Source organism: Pezoporus occidentalis, unplaced genomic scaffold (genome assembly GCF_034315485.1).
Source record: "Pezoporus occidentalis ecotype Australia unplaced genomic scaffold, CSIRO_AGI_Poc_V1 ctg8, whole genome shotgun sequence".
NCBI lineage: Eukaryota > Metazoa > Chordata > Aves > Psittaciformes > Psittacidae > Pezoporus > Pezoporus occidentalis.
Genome location: NW_026916158.1, coordinates 4,289,951 through 4,310,737, shown reverse-complemented (window position 1 = coordinate 4,310,737; position 20,787 = coordinate 4,289,951). Strand labels below are relative to the sequence as shown.

General features: G+C 41.8%; 1 protein-coding gene across 3 annotated transcripts in view; it reads right to left on the bottom strand.

Annotated features, from left to right (window-relative positions):
• ARHGEF26 (Rho guanine nucleotide exchange factor 26) overlaps positions 1-20,787 on the bottom strand; it is a 59,628-nt gene that overhangs the window by 25,892 nt on the left and 12,949 nt on the right. For all 3 annotated transcript variants that reach the window (XM_062603042.1, XM_062603040.1, XM_062603041.1), the window contains one exon: positions 18,284-18,444. In XM_062603042.1, coding sequence (XP_062459026.1) covers positions 18,284-18,444 — 161 coding nt within the window. The remainder of the gene's footprint in view (positions 1-18,283; positions 18,445-20,787) is intronic.

Here is a 20,787-nt window from a genome sequence, read left to right as displayed (position 1 = left end):
AGAGCAGAGCAGGATGAACAGGAGCTTGTCACGCAAGTGTTTAACAACATGGGTTCGCTAAAATTAAGCCTTTTTTTTTTCTCAGGCGGGCTTAGAAGAAGCCGCCTGAACCAAGTGGTTGGCAGATTCTCACTTGGTCAACTACAGTCAGAAGAATCAAGCGGGATTTTTGTTTGGTTGGCTTTGTTTTTTTTAAAGTTCTGACACATTAACTGCAGACTGAACTGACGGATGTGTATCAGTATTATCATCTGATGAAAAACAAGACGCTGGCTACAAACAGATGCATTGCTGCCTGCTGCAGTGCGCTGCTTTCTCTTCAGTTTTCCCCTTAAGTGATGCAGCAGGGCTTTTTCACAGCCTGGATGTGTTTGGAAGGGAGAGTCCTCCAGCACCCTCCTGCCCTCCACCCATCTCATTTCAAAGCACAAAACATTTCCAGTTGTCGCTCTCTTGTATTACGTTACATATTTGGTTTTCTTAGCGTCAGACCAGCACTAACTGGCAATGCACACTAAGTTGCTGTGAGATCTCATACAATACATAGACAGCCACTAAAGTTAACAGTTGTGTGAAATGTCATGGGGTACAAGAAGGAGAAAAATAAAATAGAATGAAAAAAATGAGTCTCCAAGTCAGAGCCTACACTTCCCATGAACCTCAACAGTGAGATTACAACCACTGACCACCATGAACCGCAGACAACTGGAACTTGTTTCTACTCTACTCAGACGTTTATAGTTGAGAGAACTGCTCAGTGCACAGCCAATTCACTTTGCTCAGGAAATGAGGAAATACAACATTTCTTTCTGCTGTATGTTATGGCACGCTGACAAGGTGTTTGGCCATGCTGGGCTAGAATTTCCACTTGCAGAATTTATCCGGTACCTCATCAATGACATCCTCAGGCAGAGTCACTGTAAAGAGCAGTAAAAGGCTTCCACAGAAGATTAAAAAAAAAAAAAAAAGAAAAAAGGGAAAAAAAGGAGGGGGCAGAGAAGCAGCACACCCAAATCCCAACCCCACAACACAAACTGCAAGAAATACTACCTCTGGAAATCATGTATCAAAAGTTTGAGTCGAAGTTTGGGGGGTTTTGCATCCAATCTGCTAATTCTATACACAACCAGTGAACCAGAAGCACCATAAAATCCTTTTACTTAAAGTTTCAGGACAGGTTCTGTCATAATGAGCAGTACTGAGGATCAAGTGATCATATTCAATTTAACCAAATATGAATGAGTTGCACTGGGTGACTGGCCTTTTTTACTTTTTTTTTTCTTAATACCAGAAGGATTTATTTAAAGCATTTGTGTTAAATCTAGAACTTTTCTAGTTAAAATCAGGTCAAGTAAAAGTCAAACAGCATTGTAAGACAACATTTGATTTCCCTCATCTTGTCCTTAGGTTCTTTGAAAGAGACATCCAATTTGTAACACTCCAAACTCCCCCCTTCCAAAGGCTACATGCCAAACTGAGAAATACAGGTTTAGTTCATTTCCTGTTTGTTTTCTTTTTATAGCAATATCGAGAAACACCAGAGATCTCGGCAATACTGGAGTCTGCCCTGTCTTTATGACAAGAGCTTCCTCCCTAAAGCTCTGGTGGCTCCTCTAAAGGGTCTTCCCATGTCTTTAGGCAGATCACTGGCACACTGGTAAGCAGCAGAAAGAACAACTTGCCAATACTCTCAGGCAATTTTCTCAAGCTGTTTTTTCCTGCTCACTGGCATTGTTGTAATTAATTACTGGAATACATAACTTCATCAAAAACCTCTAGTTTATTCACGAAACATAAATGCACAGTGGTACATGCACGATGTTATAAACTATTTCATACAAATCACCTTCTTATGGCCTGAATGACGTCTCATTTACAATTGCAAAACTCCCACCAACAGAGCTCTACTTAAACAGATGCCATGAACCATTTTGTTCAACATTTCTTCTCAACGTTTACTCTCCCTTCACCCCTAGATAATGACACTAGCTGAGCAGGACTTACACTGTTATGAATAGTCTATCTTGCTATCTGGATATTCCAAAAATAGACTGCGCTGGATTTAAAAAGTTCTAATTAGGAAGGCAAAAAAATCCTAGGCAGGTCGAGTTAGAAAAACAATTACCTTACAGAATCAGTTATCTGGGAGCAAAATGCATGTAGAATCAAACAACAGCACACAAAAGGAATATACAGAAAAGCTGGAGATACTGCAAGGAATCTAAATTGCGTATTTACATCAAGCGTCTCTACAGCAGAAAAATGAAAGCAAAGCCTTTGAGTGAGACTGGAAAGAAGAGACTTGGTAGTAGATCTGTCTGAAAGTGAAGTAAATGTAAAATGCCAGCAGAACCAGGTGATCAGCACCCAAGAGAGCCAAGAGTTAAAAAAAAAAAAAAACCACACATAAAACTTATAGTGAAACCATGAGATCATTTGATTCTATTTGCAAAGTGACAGCACACACACCATTAAAATGGAGAAAAATTACAGCCTTATTTCCCTAGAATTTTTATGCTTGATCAGAATGAGAGCTTTTAAGAAAGAACGGCTTTGAAGAGGGTGATGGCAGCAAGGAACTGCAGCCACAGGTTTTTGAAATTTATCAGTTTATTAGAGGAGTTACCACAGTCCAAATAATGGTAAACGGTACATATATACACATATATTCATAACACCAAACACTGTGAAGCAGCCCAGAAAAATACCTTTTATGAGGCAATAGCCACTGAGCAACTACAAAGCAAAAAAAGACGCCAACAGTCTATTCTTTCATTCTGCAACAAAACTTGCAGCGAGCCTACACGCAAGTCACTGTCCTCCTGGTAAGCCACTCGCCTCTTCAGCTATTTATAGTATTCTGGCAGAAATCCAGAACAGTAAGAAAAGCCATGGCAACCCTGACAATATAGTCTGCTCCAGCGGGATTCCCAAGATAGTGGGGAAGTGCTCACGGGATCTAGCTCTATAGTATGCGCTTCAGAAATACCCATCTTGATTCAACCAATTAATACCCCTTGACAAATGAACCCCAAAGAACACTCTGGCACTACAAATGTAAATCTTCCTGATAAATTATGAAGACATCACAACAGGAGTCTTCATTTTAAAAGTCTTTCCCATGCTGAACAAAGTCATGCTTTTTACACTACTGAGAAGAAGCAGGGTGCTTCTGCCTGTCTCCCTGAGCCTGAAATGTCACCTACATACTTATTTGTCATAGGACAAAATGATCTCTTGCATGTCACAAAAAATGAATTTATAAATAATTTTGTGAGGCTGTCTAGCAACAGGGGTGTGAGGCTATTCCCATCTAACAGATGGGTTAGAAAAGCCAAACTAATACACACAGCAAGCAAAGACCTGGGAGAATGGAGGGAAACGACTGGCCATGTAACTTGTCTTGTGCTCTATAGACCTGGGCTATCACCTGCAGCCCCCACTACGCAATAGCCAAGGGTTAGCATTAGCCAGTACTGATCATAGAACCATAGAACAGTTAGGGTTGGAAAGGACCTTAAGATCATCTAGTTCCAACCCCCCTGCCATGGGCAGGGACACCTTACACTAAATCATATCACCCAAGGCCTCGTCCAACGTGGTCTTGAACACTTGCCAGGGATGGAGCATTCACAACCTCCCTGGACAACCCATTCCAGTGCCTCATCACCCTAACAGGAAAGAATTTCCTTCTTATATCCAACCTAAACTTCCCCTGTTTAAGTTTTAACCCGTTACCCCTTGTCCTGTCACTACAGTCTCTAATGAAGAGTCCCTCTCCAGCATCCCTATAGGCCCCCTTCAGATACTGGAAGGCTGCTATGAGGTCTCCACACAGCCTTCTCTTCTCCAGGCTCAACAGCCCCAACTTCCGCAGCCTGTCTTCATACGGGAGGTGCTCCAGCCCCCTGATCATCCTTGTGGCCCTTCTCTGGACTTGTTCCAACAGTTCCATGTCCTTTTTATGTTGAGGACACCAGAACTGCACACAATACTCCAGGTGAGGTCTCACAAGAGCAGAGTAGAGGGGCAGGATCACCTCCTTCAACCTGCTGGTCACGCTCCTTTTAATGCGGCCCAGGATACGATTGGCTTTCTGGGCTGCAAGTGCACACTGCCAGCTCATGTTCATTTTCTCATCAACCAACACCCCCAAGTCCTTCTCCACAGGGCTGCTCTGAATCTCTTCTCTGCCCAACCTGTAGCTGTGCCTGGGATTGCTCCGACCCAGGTGTAGGACCTTGCACTTGGCATGGTTAAACTTCATGAGGTTGGCATCAGCCCACCTCACAAGAGTGTCAAGGTCCCTCTGGATGGCATTCCTTCCCTCCAGGGTATCAACCGAACCACACAGCTTGGTGTCATCACCAAACTTGCTGAGGGTGCACTCAATCCCACTGTCCATGTCACCTACGAAGACGCTGAACAAGACTGGTCCCAACACCGATCCCTGAGGGACACCACTCGTTACTGGACTCCAGCTGGACATTGAGCCATTGACCACAACTCTTTGTGTGCGGCCATCCAGCCAATTCTTTATCCAGAGCGGTCCATTCATCAAATTGATGTCTCTCCAATTTAGAGACAAGGATGTCGTGTGGGACAGTGTCGAACGCTTTACACGAGTCCAGGTAGATGACATCAACTGCTCTACCCCTGTCCATCAATTCTGTAGCCCCATCATAGAAGGCCACCAAATTGGTCAGGCAGGATTTCCCCTTAGTGAAGCCATGCTGGCTGTCACCAAGCACCTTGTTGTTTTTCATGTGCCTTAGCATGCCTTCCAGGAGAATCTGCTCCAAGATTTTGCCAGGCACAGAGGTGAGACTGACTGGTCTGTAATTCCCCAGGTCATCCATTTTCCCCTTCTTGAAAATGGGGGTTATATTTCCTTTTTTCCAGTCATCGGGAACTTCACCTGACTGCCATGATTTCTCAAATATGATGGACAGTGGCTTTGCAACTTCATTTGCCAGCTCCTTCAGGACCCGCAGATGGATCTCATCAGGACCCAGGGACTTGTGTACGTTCAGGTTCTTCAGATGGTCTCGAGCCAGTTCCTCTCCTACAGTGGGCCCAAGGTCTTCATTCTCACAGTCCCTGCATCTGCCTTCCATGACTTGGGTGGTTTGGCCAGAGCCTTTGGCAGTGAAGACCAAGGCAAAGAAGTCATTCAGAACCTCAGCCTTCTCCAAATCCTGTGTAGCCAGTTCTCCCGTGAGCTTCCTGTGGGGGCCTACGTTCTCCCTAGTCTGTTTTTTATTTGCTATGTACCTGTAGAATCCCTTCCTGTTATCTTTAATACCTCTAGCTAAGTTTAATTCTAACTGGGCCTTAGATGATGTTACTATATACAAAAGAACTAATCAATCTTGATATCTGAGAAGAAATTTTTGTTCGATAGAAATACGAACCATAGAAAGCCATAATTCAAGCATTGCTTAGTCTTAAGGGAAGTTTATCAGCCAGGAAACTCTCCACTGCAGCCTAGAAGTAGGGCTGATGTAGAGCGTCGAGGTGACTAAAGAGTCCAGCGGGTATCACCATGGGCACCGCTGCAGCCACACACCTCCTGGTAGCCCTGCACCAGAGGGAGACTGCAAACACTCCCTGGTTAATCTTTCACCTGTGCCAACCTGGCAACCACTGAACCTCCACAACCAAAGGAAAGCAAGTTCAAAGTGCAAGTGTACCGATCACCACTTTATGCTGTTGTCAGCCTTCTGCAGGTTCAGAAGGGAGAGCAGCAACACCCATCATGGGAAGGGCCAAGTGGCAGGACACAGCACTGCAAGGTATGACACAGTACAGCTTCACATGCTGCTGGACTTCTCCTTGTGCCATCACAGGCACATCAGCTTCTTTCCTACATATCTGTAGCAGAAGTTACCTGGAGTAGCAAACTATCACATGTTGAAAGATAGGAAGAAAGTTGCAGGTTTTGATACGGCTGCACATCAAGCTGCTCTTCCTATAAAAGGTATAAATAAGCATCTGTGTACACGATTTTCATATTCATGCAGCCACATCTATAGCAGAATTTACAGTATGACATGTAGGATAATGAATACCACACTTGGGCAGGCAAGACTTCCCAGGTATAAACACTGCACAGACCAACCTCACTGTTGTCCAGAGTAACATGGAGCATCGCAATGTAACTCATCTGCAATGAAAGCTTCAGTCTCATGAATCTGAGGTTTAAAATCTTATTTAAATAAAGCACATCGACACAGTGGAACATGAGAGGAGCCAAGGGAACATACATACATCCTCCCACAATGACAGCCTTGCTAAGCACAGATATTTCTAAACTTACTAACAACTTGGTGCCTTTTCAAAGCTACATGTTTGTTTTATGCAAGAAAGGCAACATGAGTTCTCTGAAACCATTCTGATGTCTTGAAGACTGAGCACTCTCTCAACTAAGAAAGGCTGCTTCTTCATTCCTTATTAGTCTCTGTACGAGGAAAGCAGAGACGCAAGTTCATATAACTGTTGAACATCCACCCACTTTACTACCAAATACACAGATATATATATAGTTTTCCTCTTTTGTTCTTCCTGCAGCAACAGTAAATCTGAAAATTGGTGAAAGTGTCCTAAGATGCTACTAGAACAAGCCCTGCAACACCAACAGCAAAACACAGAGTTTGAGAGGATCCATGTGAGTTTCAGATGCTCATGACAGTGGTGCTGTGGAAAGGACATACTAAGCACCTATTGGATAAATAGGTTTTGGGTTACAGCTGGAAGGCTTTAAAATTTTTAAGTACATTTTCTTTACTGTCCTTAAATACATTTACATATATAACTCTGTGTAGAGGTCAGGCTAATGAAGAAGAGCTACAGGTTCTGCTGTGGGTCTGAGGGGGTTTTATTCCTTTTTTCTGTTAAACAGAAAATCTGTTTACAGAATACACCCATAGGTTTCAACACAAATAAGTATCATGGCAAATGGCAGCTTCATGCTGTTCTTTTTCCTACCATGCTTTCAGGTGTGTCACCACAATTGCTTGTGGGTTAAGACTCAATGAGATCCAGGAACTGCTCTGACAAGGAGACAACAGAAAACTGACCAGGTTTGTTTTGTGGATTATTCTTTGTCTGGCTGGCAGCTGGCTGAACTGAGAGAGTAACCGGGAAGGGGGAAAACCTTCAGGCACCACTAGCACGAAACCCAGACCTTTTACATCAGCAAAAAACAAAGGATGAAACAAACAAACTCTACTATGCTTGTCCTGTAACAGCCCTCTACCACAGAGCATGCTGTTATGACTCTTAGTTAAACTCATAATAAGGCCATTCATCTAGAATATAGTTTCAATCGTTGTTTCAAACAATATTTCACCTCAAAATAAATCATTTTATTTCACACAAACCCCATCTGTTGCTGGATAACACAAAACATCTTAAGTCACTGGCAGCAAAGATTTGGGGGTTGGGTGGTGTTTCTTTTAAGAAAAGAAGCTATACTGTTATCATTAAATACAGTCATTAGAAGACAAGTAGAGAAGAATTGGTTCTCAGAATGACCTCAGCTAGGGAAAGAAGAATGAACCATCTCCTAGAGTACATAATGATAGAAGAAAAAACTGAACACGAAGTCCAAGACCAAGGACTAGCAGAAGAGTTTTGAAAAGTAGTCTAATTATAAGTTCCAAGGGGACCCAACAGTGAGTCTCTCCTTATAAGAATCTGGGACATGGACTTACATACCATCTGTGCTGCATTTCCTCAGGAAGACAGATTGACAGTTTAGAGCTTCAGAGTCATACGTTTTTCAGAAAGGGACACAAAGATCATCGATGTGTCAAAATAATTTTAGCAGAGAGGACAGTGTGCAGATGAAGTTCTGAATACAGGCATAGATAGGCAAGAAAAAAATTACTAGAATTCTCTAGAGAGGTAAAACAAAGTAAGATTTTAATGGCCGCTATTCAAGAATATCTCTTTTGTATATTTAAAATAGAAACTGAATTACCTTTCATCTGACAAACACTGTTAACAATACCAAGCTCCAGCAAACCCACAATTAAAAAAAAATAAAAATCAATGAAAATGCTCACCTACAATCATGCAGTTGAGACACAGTAATTTTAGCTGAGTTCTCACAGCCTTGGGAGCTCTGCCATTTCTTTTACTGAACCTTTTCCTGATGATACACATTACTGCTCACTATTTCTTGTCATTTGCCGTCAGTCCATTTCAAGTGAGATAAGGAAGGAGAATGATGTTTTACAGAGAAGGAAGAAGAACCAGAGACAGTATTATATGGGAGAGATTGCAAAAGCCTTAAGAGAAAAAACAGAGTGGCACAGAAAACAGCCAACTGGTTAAAGGTGCAGCCTGCATCCTCTGCCTTTTTGGGTGGACCTGACCCCACCACAGAAGAGGGTTGAGCAGGACTGTTCTTCAGTTCTTTTCTCCCCTGGCGTGCAAATGCTTGAGGCTATTGCAGTCATATTATTTCAGGAAAGGTGAGGGAGGCAAGGGCAGGGAAGAAGGGGAAGGGGGAGAGAAATGTGCTGAAAACCACCCTGATTTACTCTAGAAAAAACTCTTGAGTAACACTCATCAAAAGAATGGGTTCCCTCTATCCTTCAGTCAGTACTACAGTTTGTAATTAGAGGACCTTCACACGTTACTCTTGATTTTGGCAAACAGTGGTCATTCAGGTTTTGGCTATGTGTTAAAAAGAGCTGATACATACAGGGTACATCCCCATACCATATAAAAAACCCTAAAACCCAAACAAGATACTTGATACACTACTTCACCAAGTAATCTTCCAAAAACAATGCCCTGAAGGGCCTACTCTGAGCAAAGCACAAGGTGGCATCTCCAGGAATCTGGAAAACAGGCAAATCAGTTGCCTTGATTTATTAGGGTTTTTTAAACCAAAATCCAGCTCCATAGCGTTTAATTTGCAAAATAATGTAACACAGTCATTAACATGATAACATGACCCAAAGGTCTCCTTAAAAGATCACACCAGCTAATACTATTTTAAAGAGATTAAACTGTTTATGCAAAGCTTGACAAACATTTCAAGATCTGCTGGGTAAAACACCATGGAGGCAGTATGCTAGAGAGAAACAAAACCATGGCTACATATGGTCAGCACTGAAATGACACTACAGGTGACCCCTGGGACACAGATTTTCTGAAGGAGTACAAGTTTTATGCAACTAGTATTTAAATTTCATACATTGAGCACCAGAGAAAAAGAAACGTAAAGACAATGTAAGTTTCATGTTTATGTTGGTGTTTCTTGAAGATACTGTACAATCTGCCAGAATGACGAAGTAGTAAAGAAGTTTATTCTGGCTTCTAGTCTTACCTGGTTTTAATAACCGACTTGAGGATGAGGTTGAATTCACTGGTAACAGACAGCTGCAAATGCCCTTCACCAACACTCGTGTCATACGCAGCATTACTGAAGATTCTCAGACAGCCTCTCCAAAAGCGATCCTCTGAGCAGGCGCGAAGGCAAAAATAAGGACACCTGAGCAGAGGCTGTGAAATCTAACATGAGCTATATTTAACTGCACAGAGGACTGCATAAGTCAGACAAGCAAACTGTGGATAGATTCAGTTTACAATTAGCTGGCATTCCTTCAGAGGGGCATTTGAAACCAAGAACGCAGTGGACAGCTTGAACAGGACTTTACACAGAACAGAAGGGAACATACTGAAAAAACATTTCTCTTTACTACTCTAAACAAACCACTGACTGTTCTCAGAAAATCTTTTACAAGTTAAACCCATCCCCACTGGCAACCCCCCTAGCTCACTATCAAGTATCTTGGGCTGAGAAACTCTTCCACAGGTACTGGCCAGAAAAGCATTTTCCTGCTTTGGTCACCACTATGACTGTGGGTGACCCATCAGAGCTACATAAGAGGAAATCTCCGGGGTCAAAGCCTGGATTACCAAGGAGGGCAGCACAGCAGCAGTGGGAAGAACAAGCTCACGCACTGTCAAGCAGACAGTCACCATGGCAATGTCGTGGCCTCAGTATTGTCCTGTTGTGTCCCTCTCCTACACTGAGGAACAGGTGGCAACGGTTTAGTCTATGATATAGCATGAAAACACACCATGATGGTGGATGAAAACCTGCAAGTTAAGGGTATTCTTTTCAGTATGTTTAAGTGAACAGTTTGATGCTAAAGGCTCATTGTATTTTCTGGAAAACTACATATTTTCTTCAAGGGCACTTTTGGAATGGGTAACTGCCAAGTATTTACTAAATTATAAAATGCAGATATACGTATAAAGATTTTTAAATTCTGTTCAGCCAATAAAATGAGTCAAGGAAAGTATGACTGTGTTCAGATTTGGTGCTCGTGAGTACTGAAGTTATGTTATCTGATCTTGTCTCCAAAAAAAGAGGCTAAATTATAAAAGAACAATCACTGGGACAGGAATGCATACCAAAGTTCCACTTGCATATTATTATGAAGTTAGTTTTTACCAACACTGCCAGTCATTTGCAAAGGAACAGTGCAGGTCAACCCAGGGATTTATTTCAGCTGCCATAAGAACCCTCTAAATGAGTAATTCCTAGATGGTGAAGCCAGAGTTCAGCAATTAGCGCTGATGTCAGAACCAACCCTGAAGGAAGCAATCTTGAAGAAAAACAAGGATAAATGCACTTATTTTTAGTGCAAGTCATCAATACGATGCAAATCCATAAATGTGCTCTGTGGGCATATAAAATTTAAAAAGGGTGGGGTGAGGTGGATATTTTGGACTCACTGCTCTACAAATGTCCCCCAGAATCCCCGAAGTCTCCCAACAATCAAAAAAGGCCCCATTGGCAGTAAAAGCAGATTATGCAACAAGGCTGGCAGAAAGGCAAAAACCACAAGTGGTAAATCCAGCAGTGCTGTGCAACACCTCAAACTGCCTCAGTGCCATGTGCGGTCTGAGTGCTCCCCAGCATCTATTGAGGGGCAGGACAATGTTCCAGGTTCTGCAGAGCCACAGGTGCCTCATGTCTCACTTCCACATGATGTGGGAGGATTCTTCTCCCTCTTATTCTCATTACCCTGTCCACCATATCCAACATAATCACCATAATCATTCAGCCTTATCAATAAACCACTTATCTGCTTCAAAGCTTCCAGCATTAACAACCTCCTTTGAAAGAGCACAGAAATTCTCCCCCAGAACACACCTGTGGCACTTATCCAACAGGGTAACCACACTCAGCTGGATGTCCTCAAGATATTATTCAGCTTTCTTCAAAACCTGCTAACAGCAAGAACCGTGACAAAACACAGAACACAGACTAAGACCATCACTGCAGACCAAAGAGGGGAAAAAAAAGATTACTCAGATCACTGTCTTGTCTAATAATCAAATTGGTGATCTATTACTTATGAATAATTCCTTTTTATTATAGTTCACCTGAATCACCCAGGATCTACCAACAGTATTAAAATTTTTATTTTTACTTTTCGTATTCAGGTTTGGAGCTTTAGTGTTGTTTTTTCAGTCTTTCAAAGAAACTAGACAGCAGAATTCGGTCCGGCACAAGCAATCCAGGAGGTTCCTCGATTGTGTGGAAGACAACTTCCTTCTGCAAGTAATAGAGGAGCCAACAAGGAGACCTGCCGTGCTTGACCTCGTGCTGACCAACAGGGAAGGGTTCATTGGAAATGTGACACTCCAGGGCAGCCTTGGATGCAGCGATCATGAGATGGTCGAACTTGAGATCCTCAGGACAGTGAGAAGAGCGTGCAGCAAGCTCACTGCCCTGGACTTCAGGATAGCAGACTCTGGCCTCTTCAGGAACCTGCTTAGTAAGGTTCCACGGGATACAGCCCTAGAGGGCAGGGGGGCCCAAGACTGTGGGTTGATATTCAAGGATCACCTGCTGCCAGCTCAAGAGTGTTGCATCCTAACCAGAAGGAAGCTCAGCAGGAGAGCCAGGAGACCTCCTTGGATGGATAAGGAGCCCCTGGGGAAAATTCAAATGAAAAAAGAGGCTTATAATAAGTGGAAGCAAGGACAGGCAGCCTGGGAAGAGTACAGGGATGTTGTCCGAGAAGCTAGGGACCAGGTTAGGAAAGCTAAGGCTCAGTTAGAATTAAACTTAGCTAGAGGTATTAAAGATAACAGGAAGGGATTCTACAGGTACATAGCAAATAAAAAACAGACTAGGGAGAACGTAGGCCCACTCAGGAAGCTCTCGGGAGAACTGGCTACACAGGATTTGGAGAAGGCTGAGGTTCTGAATGACTTCTTTGCCTTGGTCTTCACTGCCAGAGGCTCTGACCAAACCACCCAAGTCTTGGAAGGCAGACGCAGGGACTGTGAGAATGAAGACCTTGGGCCCACTGTAGGAGAGGAACTGGCTCGAGACCATCTGAAGAACCTGAACGTACACAAGTCCCTGGGTCCTGATGAGATCCATCTGCGGGTCCTGAAGGAGCTGGCAAATGAAGTTGCAAAGCCACTGTCCATCATATTTGAGAAATCATGGCAGTCAGGTGAAGTTCCCGATGACTGGAAAAAAGGAAATATAACCCCCATTTTCAAGAAAGGGAAAATGGATGACCTGGGGAATTACAGACCAGTCAGCCTCACCTCTGTGCCTGGCAAAATCTTGGAGCAGATTCTCCTGGAAGGCATGCTAAGGCACATGAAAAACAACAAGGTGCTTGGTGACAGCCAGCATGGCTTCACTAAGGGGAAATCCTGCCTGACCAATTTGGTGGCCTTCTATGATGGGGCTACAGAACTGATGGACGGGGTAGAGCAGTTGATGTCATCTACCTGGACTCGTGCAAAGCGTTCGACACTGTCCCACACGACATCCTTGTCTCTAAATTGGAAAGACATCAATTTGATGAATGGACCACTCGGTGGATAAAGAACTGGTTGGATGGCCACACACAAAGAGTTGTGGTCAATGGCTCAATGTCCAGCTGGAGACCAGTAACGAGTGGTGTCCCTCAGGGATCGGTGTTGGGACCAGTCTTGTTTAACATCTTTGTCACTGACATGGACAGTGGGATTGAGTGCACCCTCAGCAAGTTTACCCATGACACCAAGCTGTGTGGTTCGGTTGATACGCTGGAGGGAAGGAATGCCATCCAGAGGGACCTTGACATGCTTGTGAGGTGGGCTGATGACAAGTGCAAGGTCCTACACCTGCGTCGGAGCAATCCCAGGCACAGCTACAGGTTGGGCAAAGAAGAGATTCAGAGCAGCCCTGCAGCGAAGGACTTGGGGGTGCTGGTTGATGAGAAAATAAACATGAGCTGGCAGTGTGCGCTTGCAGCCCAGAAAGCCAACCGTATCCTGGGCCGCATCAAAAGGAGCGTGACCAGCAGGTCGAAGGAGGTGATCCTGCCCCTCTACTCTGCTCTTGTGAGACCTCACCTGGAGTATTGTGTGCAGTTCTGGTGTCCTCAACATAAAAAGGACATGGAACTGTTGGAACAAGTCCAGAGAAGGGCCACGAGGATGATCAGGGGGCTGGAGCACCTCCCGTATGAGGACAGGCTGCGGAAGTTGGAGCTGTTGAGCCTGGAGAAGAGAGGGCTGCGTGGAGACCTCATAGCAGCCTTCCAGTATCTGAAGGGGCCTATAGGGATGCTGGAGAGGGACTCTTCATTAGAGACTGTAGTGACAGGACAAGGGGTAACGGGTTAAAACTTAAAACAGGGGCAGTTTAGATTGGATATAGGAAGGAAATTCTTTCCTGTTAGGGTGGTGAGGCACTGGAATGGGTTGTCCAGGGAGTTTGTGAATGCTCCATCCTTGGCAGTGTTCAAGCCCAGGTTGGACAAGGCCTTGGGTGATATGATTTAGTGTAAGGTGTCCCTGCCCATGGCAGGGGGGGTGGAACTAGATGATCTTAAGGTCCTTTCCAACCCTAACAATTCTATGATTCTATGAATTCTGCATTCTCAAAAAGTAACGTTATTAATGCCCACTTATACGATTCAATACACACACTTCTTAAAAAACACTAGGATTGTATTTTCCTATGGAAAAAGATGAAGCTGCATCATTGGAAAGAGATGAAACACTAACGTAATTTACAAAAAAAGTGCTATGAGAAAGCCCACCTAGTTCCTAGCACAAATTTACATATATAAAATTAAACTAAGATTCACTTAGACAGTATGTTAGCCTACCTCACAAAACACCGGGGTCTTCTCTACCAAAATCGAGCCAGTTTAAAACTGTCAGAAATAAGAAATATTTTAGTCCATGTCTTTTTCTGCTCATACTGATCTTCTGATATTCAATAAGCTTCTTTTGGCTTAATGCCAGAGAGAGAGAAAAATGCTAAAATTTTCCTTTCTTCTGTAAATTTGGTGATTTGACCTGTCAGATCAATTGTTCTTCATGACATTTTGTAAATTTCCCCGTAACTCCTCTTTCCCAAGACTGGCCCTTGGGAAGCTGACCTCTCTTGCACCACATACCGAGACTGGAGAGAGCTCTTCTTACTAGCGAGATTGATTGCACAGTATTCTCAGACTACAGGCTTTTATTCCTGTATGGCTTCCTGAATGGCCTATGGCTTCCCCATCAGCTTACATCTCAATCTAATAGCCCACACTGGCTCAGATTGCAATTTGTATGATTTTGTGTTCTGTCAGCTATTAAATCCAATCTTTCACGTACAGGCAAATACATAAGACTTAAGCTTTCTGAAGCCACCTTACAAGATCTTTTCATAAACACACTGTATGCTGCACAAATTATTCAGATCAAGCCTTCTTTTGTTAGAGACATTCCAATGAGCTCCCAAAAGCAGAGACAGTCTTTGCTGTCGGTATTCTGCTTCTAACAAAAGCAGCTTTGTTCCATCCAAAATGGCCTTGTCATGCATTAGAAGCCTATCTTGGTGTTTCTGGAGAGTTTCCATTAAACATGTTCTAACTCAAAATTCCTAGATATAAGCTTTAAGCAATTTTGTCTGAAGAGATTTATCATTTCAGATTCTTCAGCTCACCAGACTCTGAGCAACCAAAACCACTGATAATTACAGTCATACTCAGATTCTGTATTTTTAAGTAAATGCTGCTTGAAGTAGAGCATAATGGGACACATGCTCGATTTTATTACAATTTTATAATAAAAGGATGTCTTTTGCTACCTTGAAAATGGGAAATAATAGTTCAGAGATACCAAGAGGCTTCTGTTCTAAAATCACGTTTGTTGTTTACACGAATGAGGTTGGAGAAAGGCAGCAGAAAGTTCTGTTACAGTTCAACAGTATTGCATAACTCAGGAAACAAAATATGTTTTCATTTAAGTTTAAAAAAGGAATTATAAATTCTGGTTTTACTCCAAGTTATAAAAACCCAAGTTCTTAAAGCATTAGCCTTTCCAGACAAGAAAGAATAAGATTATAATTTTAGGCTAATGTGGTATTTTTCCATTCTTGCTCCCTACTCCCTCCTCCTCCCTTTAAGGACTGTTAATCAAAAGGGCTGTAAGATTTCCCCTAAAAATATTGCTCTCCCTACCGCCATCTCTGCTTTAAATATTTTAAGAGAGAGAGACTTAAAGTTGATTTAATGACTTGGAAGGCTTCTTCAATGCAGGAAACAACACCCCCAGCTTCACACAGCTATACTAGTACAGTCAGCTGTGTCTTATGGAAACAACCCAACAAGAGGCAAAGCCTGCAGCCCAATTAAACCTTTGATTTCTATTAAGCTTTCTAAAAAAAGATGTCAGTTCCCCTCTAACACCATGGTTCTGCACCATCAGCATTTGTCTAGCAAAATATGGGCTCATGATACTTTTAACAATTCACATTTCATGTAAGGAGAAACCTTTAAAAAGTACTACTCCTGGAAAATAAGGACTCTGATAACCTGCCCTTCCTGACAAGACAGCTGTTGTGCAACTCCCATTCCTGTGATGGCTGTGGCTTCAGACAATACCCTGCTCCTGGCAAAAGACCTCAACTCTAAGAGAAACAGAAGGGAACAGGGACATGGAGAAATGAAAGTATACCAATTAAGTCCAAATAAATGTACAACTGTTCTATAGCTCCTAAATTAGATTTGCACTTGACGCGATACTTTAGACTCTCACATGCATGCTCCACAAAACAAAGTATTTCTGCAGAAACTCGAGAAGACAAAATCAAACTGCAGCAGAAGAGGTGCAGCATTCCGCAGACTTCATAGGACTTCAGAGAAACAGACACCAAGAAAGGACATTATCATGATGGGAACATGACACCTGAGAAGTTCCACAAAGGTAAATGCAGGTATAACACTACAAAGTTCAGAACATCAGTTTCTACAAGGTGACAAAAGAAAAGGGAACAAAAAAAAAAACAACCCAAAAAAACCAACAAAACAAAACCTAAAAATTGGCAAAGGTGGGAAGAAACAACTCCAGCAATATCCCCAGCCTTACAGATTCCTATCCAACCATTAGCCCCACTTCTGAAATAAGGCTAATATTTTTCTGTTCCACAGGTAGAAAGATACATTTAAAGCTGTACAGTGCTCTAGTTAAGATAATCAGTAACTTATCTAGGCCAGCGTGCATCTTTTAGCCATTGTGCTATTTCAAATTGGAAAGAAGACGTAAGAAATGAAACACAGACTTTATGTTTTAGTACTTTACCTGCTGATATTGCTATTAAACAGGCCAAGATAATGAACAAATTATACAAAAGTAAAGCCTCATTAAACAACTTTTTAGAATAGTTTTGAGTATTTATAACTCTGCAGTACACTGTGGAGTGCACATCTGTATACATGTCCCATATTAAATAATGATGGCAGTAATTATCAGCAGTCATAAACAAGACTCTCCAGCATTTGTATCGTGGTCTGCCAACATTTCCTCTTCATTAGGCACTATTTGTAGCGTGTCCATTTTGCTTGTTACTGATTTGGTACTGAGGAAACTTACCAAAGTGAAAAAAAGGGGCAAAAAGCCCAGCACAGCAGATCTTTTTAATAGAAATACAAGTCCCTGGTGTCAGGTGCTGTGGTGTGCACAAGCACTGTTCCTAAACACTGAAATGCCTGTGCTGTTTACATAAAAGATACCACAGTCACACAGTATGATGCAATGCTGCATGTTGAGTGCTCCACAGAAAGTAAACAGTGATTCAGCTGATCAAGGAAATCACTGGCAAGAGTCCATTCTTAAGAGCAAGTATGAAACTCTTGCTCCATTTTTCAGTTTAATAATGGCACACTAGGCATAATTTGGTGGACTGTAAAGACTAGCTATGCATGCTTAATGTATCAACATTTTCCTTAGGAACTGCTTGAAGGATATTTATTTCTACTAAAATACACCATGTTCTGTCCTTCCCTACCAATTTTCAGATAAACTAATACCATTCCTACCCCATTAAATGTGAACTTAAGCATAGCGGCATGGTGATTCTGTCAAATTCATGTGTGTGTCCACTGCTATTTGTACCTTCCCATCTTCAAACTAGTTTTGGAAGAACAGTTGTTATTATATATGATTACTTCAGACTTCAGTGAGAAACTTGCTTGTATGTCCCAACAAGTATTAAAACAGTAAGTGGACACCTCCAGTCCAGCCTACCTGTAAGTGCTCTTACTAAAGCAGTACAGGCAGAAAAGTGAAAAACCGTCCAACTTAAAAACAAAAAAAAAAAAAAAAAGTATTCTGGTGAGAAAAGCTAAGATTTTTCCAAGTAAGAGCAAGATGCTTCAGAGAACAAGAGTATAGGTAAGGCAGAGCCTCAGTCTGCAAACAATACCATATATCATAAAGTTGTACTAACCAAAGCTCTGCTATTCAAGGAGCTACCTGTAAGTTATATAAGGAAAATACAATATAAGACAAGGGCTTGCTCACATTACAAAACCAGAACCTATGGTTAGCAAAGTAAAACTTCAGCTGTTTGTGTTCCATTAAATGACTCTCCAGCATTGCAGAGCACATATATTTCAGTGCTCTCAAAGAAGAAAAATTCAAGTTCCATTCTCATTTATTTATAGCTTATCGAAAACTAAGACTCCACATATTAAGATGTGCAACACTTGACTTCTCATTCTTAAAGTCAGGCCTAATATTTTGCTGAATTTGCAACGTGGCAGCTGCTCCTGCATTTTGTGGTAACACCAAAGACACTATTTTGCATACTGCGTTACATTACTTGCCTGAACAATATTTTGACTTCCAGTAATCACCCCTCAGGCATAATTAAAAATACAAATAAATTTATAATTACTAAATTTTAAATATAATTTTTTTACAGTATATTTTTTTAAATGTAGACATGCATTGCTAAACTTACTTTTTGCTTGCTTCATAAACATCCGTGATATTGGAGAAAAGGTGATGGCTCTCCGTTTTGGTCATCGTGAGGCTCAGTTCCCTGGAATTTTTAAACATCCGGATCAGAATCTCCAAGCTCAGCAAATAAGAATGCTCAGAAGATATCACTTCAAATATTGCCTGCAAAGTGGAGTGAGGAAAGAAAAGGCTTACTATGGACTAGGCTTTTCTCTTTTGGTTTCTTTTCTGTTTGTTTTGTTAAAAGAAAATGTGGAGGAGGGGTGCAAAGTAAAGTTACTGAATGTAAGATAGCAATTACAACATAAACATTCATTTCCATGATAGCTGCATTGTTTACTTAGAAATGAGTGACTTAATACAAGGGGAAAAAAATCCCACCAAAAACTTTTTAAAATAGTCTATATTCAGACATTTCAATGCAACTGCAAACAGAGTTTGAAGAAAAAAAAAAAAAAACGTAACACCAACTGCAATCATTCCCCATTCTTACTCATGAAACATGGGGTTTGCTGTTGGGTGGTTTGGTTTCAAATTAAAAATCATGTATGTTTCTGTGGTCCACCTGGAAGCTTCTCTCAGTCATACTACTGTTGACCAGCCAGTATTTGCTTTTTCAATTTTTAAACGGAAGCTGACAAGCTATTTACCTGAAAGCATCACGCATAACTGAACTCTGCCAGCATCTGCAGAGAAGCAAAATTTTCCTTCATAAAATTTAGGCTTTAGTCATCCAGAGCAGGCACCGGATAAACCAAGCTGCAGGAGCTATGTGCAGCAGGGCCAGAAGCCTGGAGGCAGAGCAGACAGGAGGGTCGGCAGCCACCATCCCCTTCAGACATTAGGGACCAGGCACCAGAGAGACACCTCCAGCAAATTCCCTCTCCTCCCACAAACAACTCTGTTCTATCACCCTACCACTTAAAGAGTGGCCATGGTAACTTTCATCAGCTGGCTGACACAAAGCAAACTTTTAATGGACTTTGAAATTCACTTACTTGTTTCTATGGAAATGCTCATCTCATGTAAAAACCTATCCAGCTTTTAGACATCTTTCCCCTCTCTAGGCTTTACGTGCTGCTGGACTAATAGAGCTCTTGTATGCACATACATGGAAAAAAAATTCCCTAAGCCCTTCTGTCAAGAGTTCCACTAAGTCATATTTGTCATCAGTGCTACCTTCCAAGCATTACTAACATAGAATTATACAATCAGCAGAGGTAGCAATATAACTTTGTTTTTAATGTAAGTAATGTTAATACTTGTATCTGTAATTTCATTAGTTATTTGCAACTAACTTCTCTAAGCATTCTCAAACCGAAGGAGAAACATGTACTTTCAATGACACAGCGCAGGTCTGAGTATTTAGAAAGGCTAATGCCCATGGCTCTACAAACAGAAAAAAAGTCTTGCAGCTTACAGTCTGGAGAAGGAGTTCACTCAGATGGTCTTATGTACATGCAATAGAGAAATCCTGCTCTTCCCTGACCACGTAAAGGCAAGGGAAACTATAGGCAGGTTGAAGGTAGCCTTCCTATTTCCAACCACCAAAAGAGACAAACCATAATAGGAAAAAAAATGCAAAACATTCTCCAAGGAACATTTGTTCATAAGATTTCTTAGAGTTCCAGCCTAGTGAATTCTGCTGGTGTTACTAAGGTAAGCTTTTAACCAAATACAATTTCTCTTGGGTATCCTGAATCTCATTGTTCCCAGGCTGTGCTTTGAAAAATATTCCTACTTTTCTAAATAGTCTTCCTCAAAGAACTGGGATCTTCATAATCAAATAACAAGTTCTGGGTTTCTTAGAACAAAACAAAATTTGCTTTAGCTGAAGCCTTAAAGGTTGAAGCAGTGCAAACATGACTGCACTCACAGAAAACCTACAAGGCCATTACAGAAACAAGCAAAGGAGGCTTAATGTATGTACTAGTAGTCTATCTTACTATCTATTTAAAAAGCTGAAGGGATCTGATGAAAGATGCAGCAACAGTTGGGTAACAGCTACAACATACTACATACTACTCTCAAAAGTCAAAACTGCTGCACAAGGTTTGCAAAGGTGATCCTTGAAACACTGTTAAACTACCTGCCAAGCTCATCAGCCTCAAGAATTTATAGAGAGCATACGCATTAACCAAACTCTGGTGGCAAACCTATCCACTGTTCAGCAAACAATGTACAGAAAGGTGCCCCAAAAGGGTATTTTGGCCTCTGCCTGGCAGTTATGTTTCCAGCCTTCAGTCTCACTGTACCTCTTTGCCAGCTGTGCTCACAAAGAAAGGATTTACCTAACAACTGCTGTAGAGTACCATGTCTAATTCGTTTCTACCCAGACATTTTTCAACACAGGCAAATATATAAGCTCTCCTATTATTGTTCTGGAGGGGTTTTATTCATGCTTTTACTGAAGACCCTCATGGGTATCTTCCCAGTTTGGTAACAGAAAGTAATTAAACAAATTCAGAACAAAGTCAGACAAAGAAAGATTCTTTGCTTCTAATG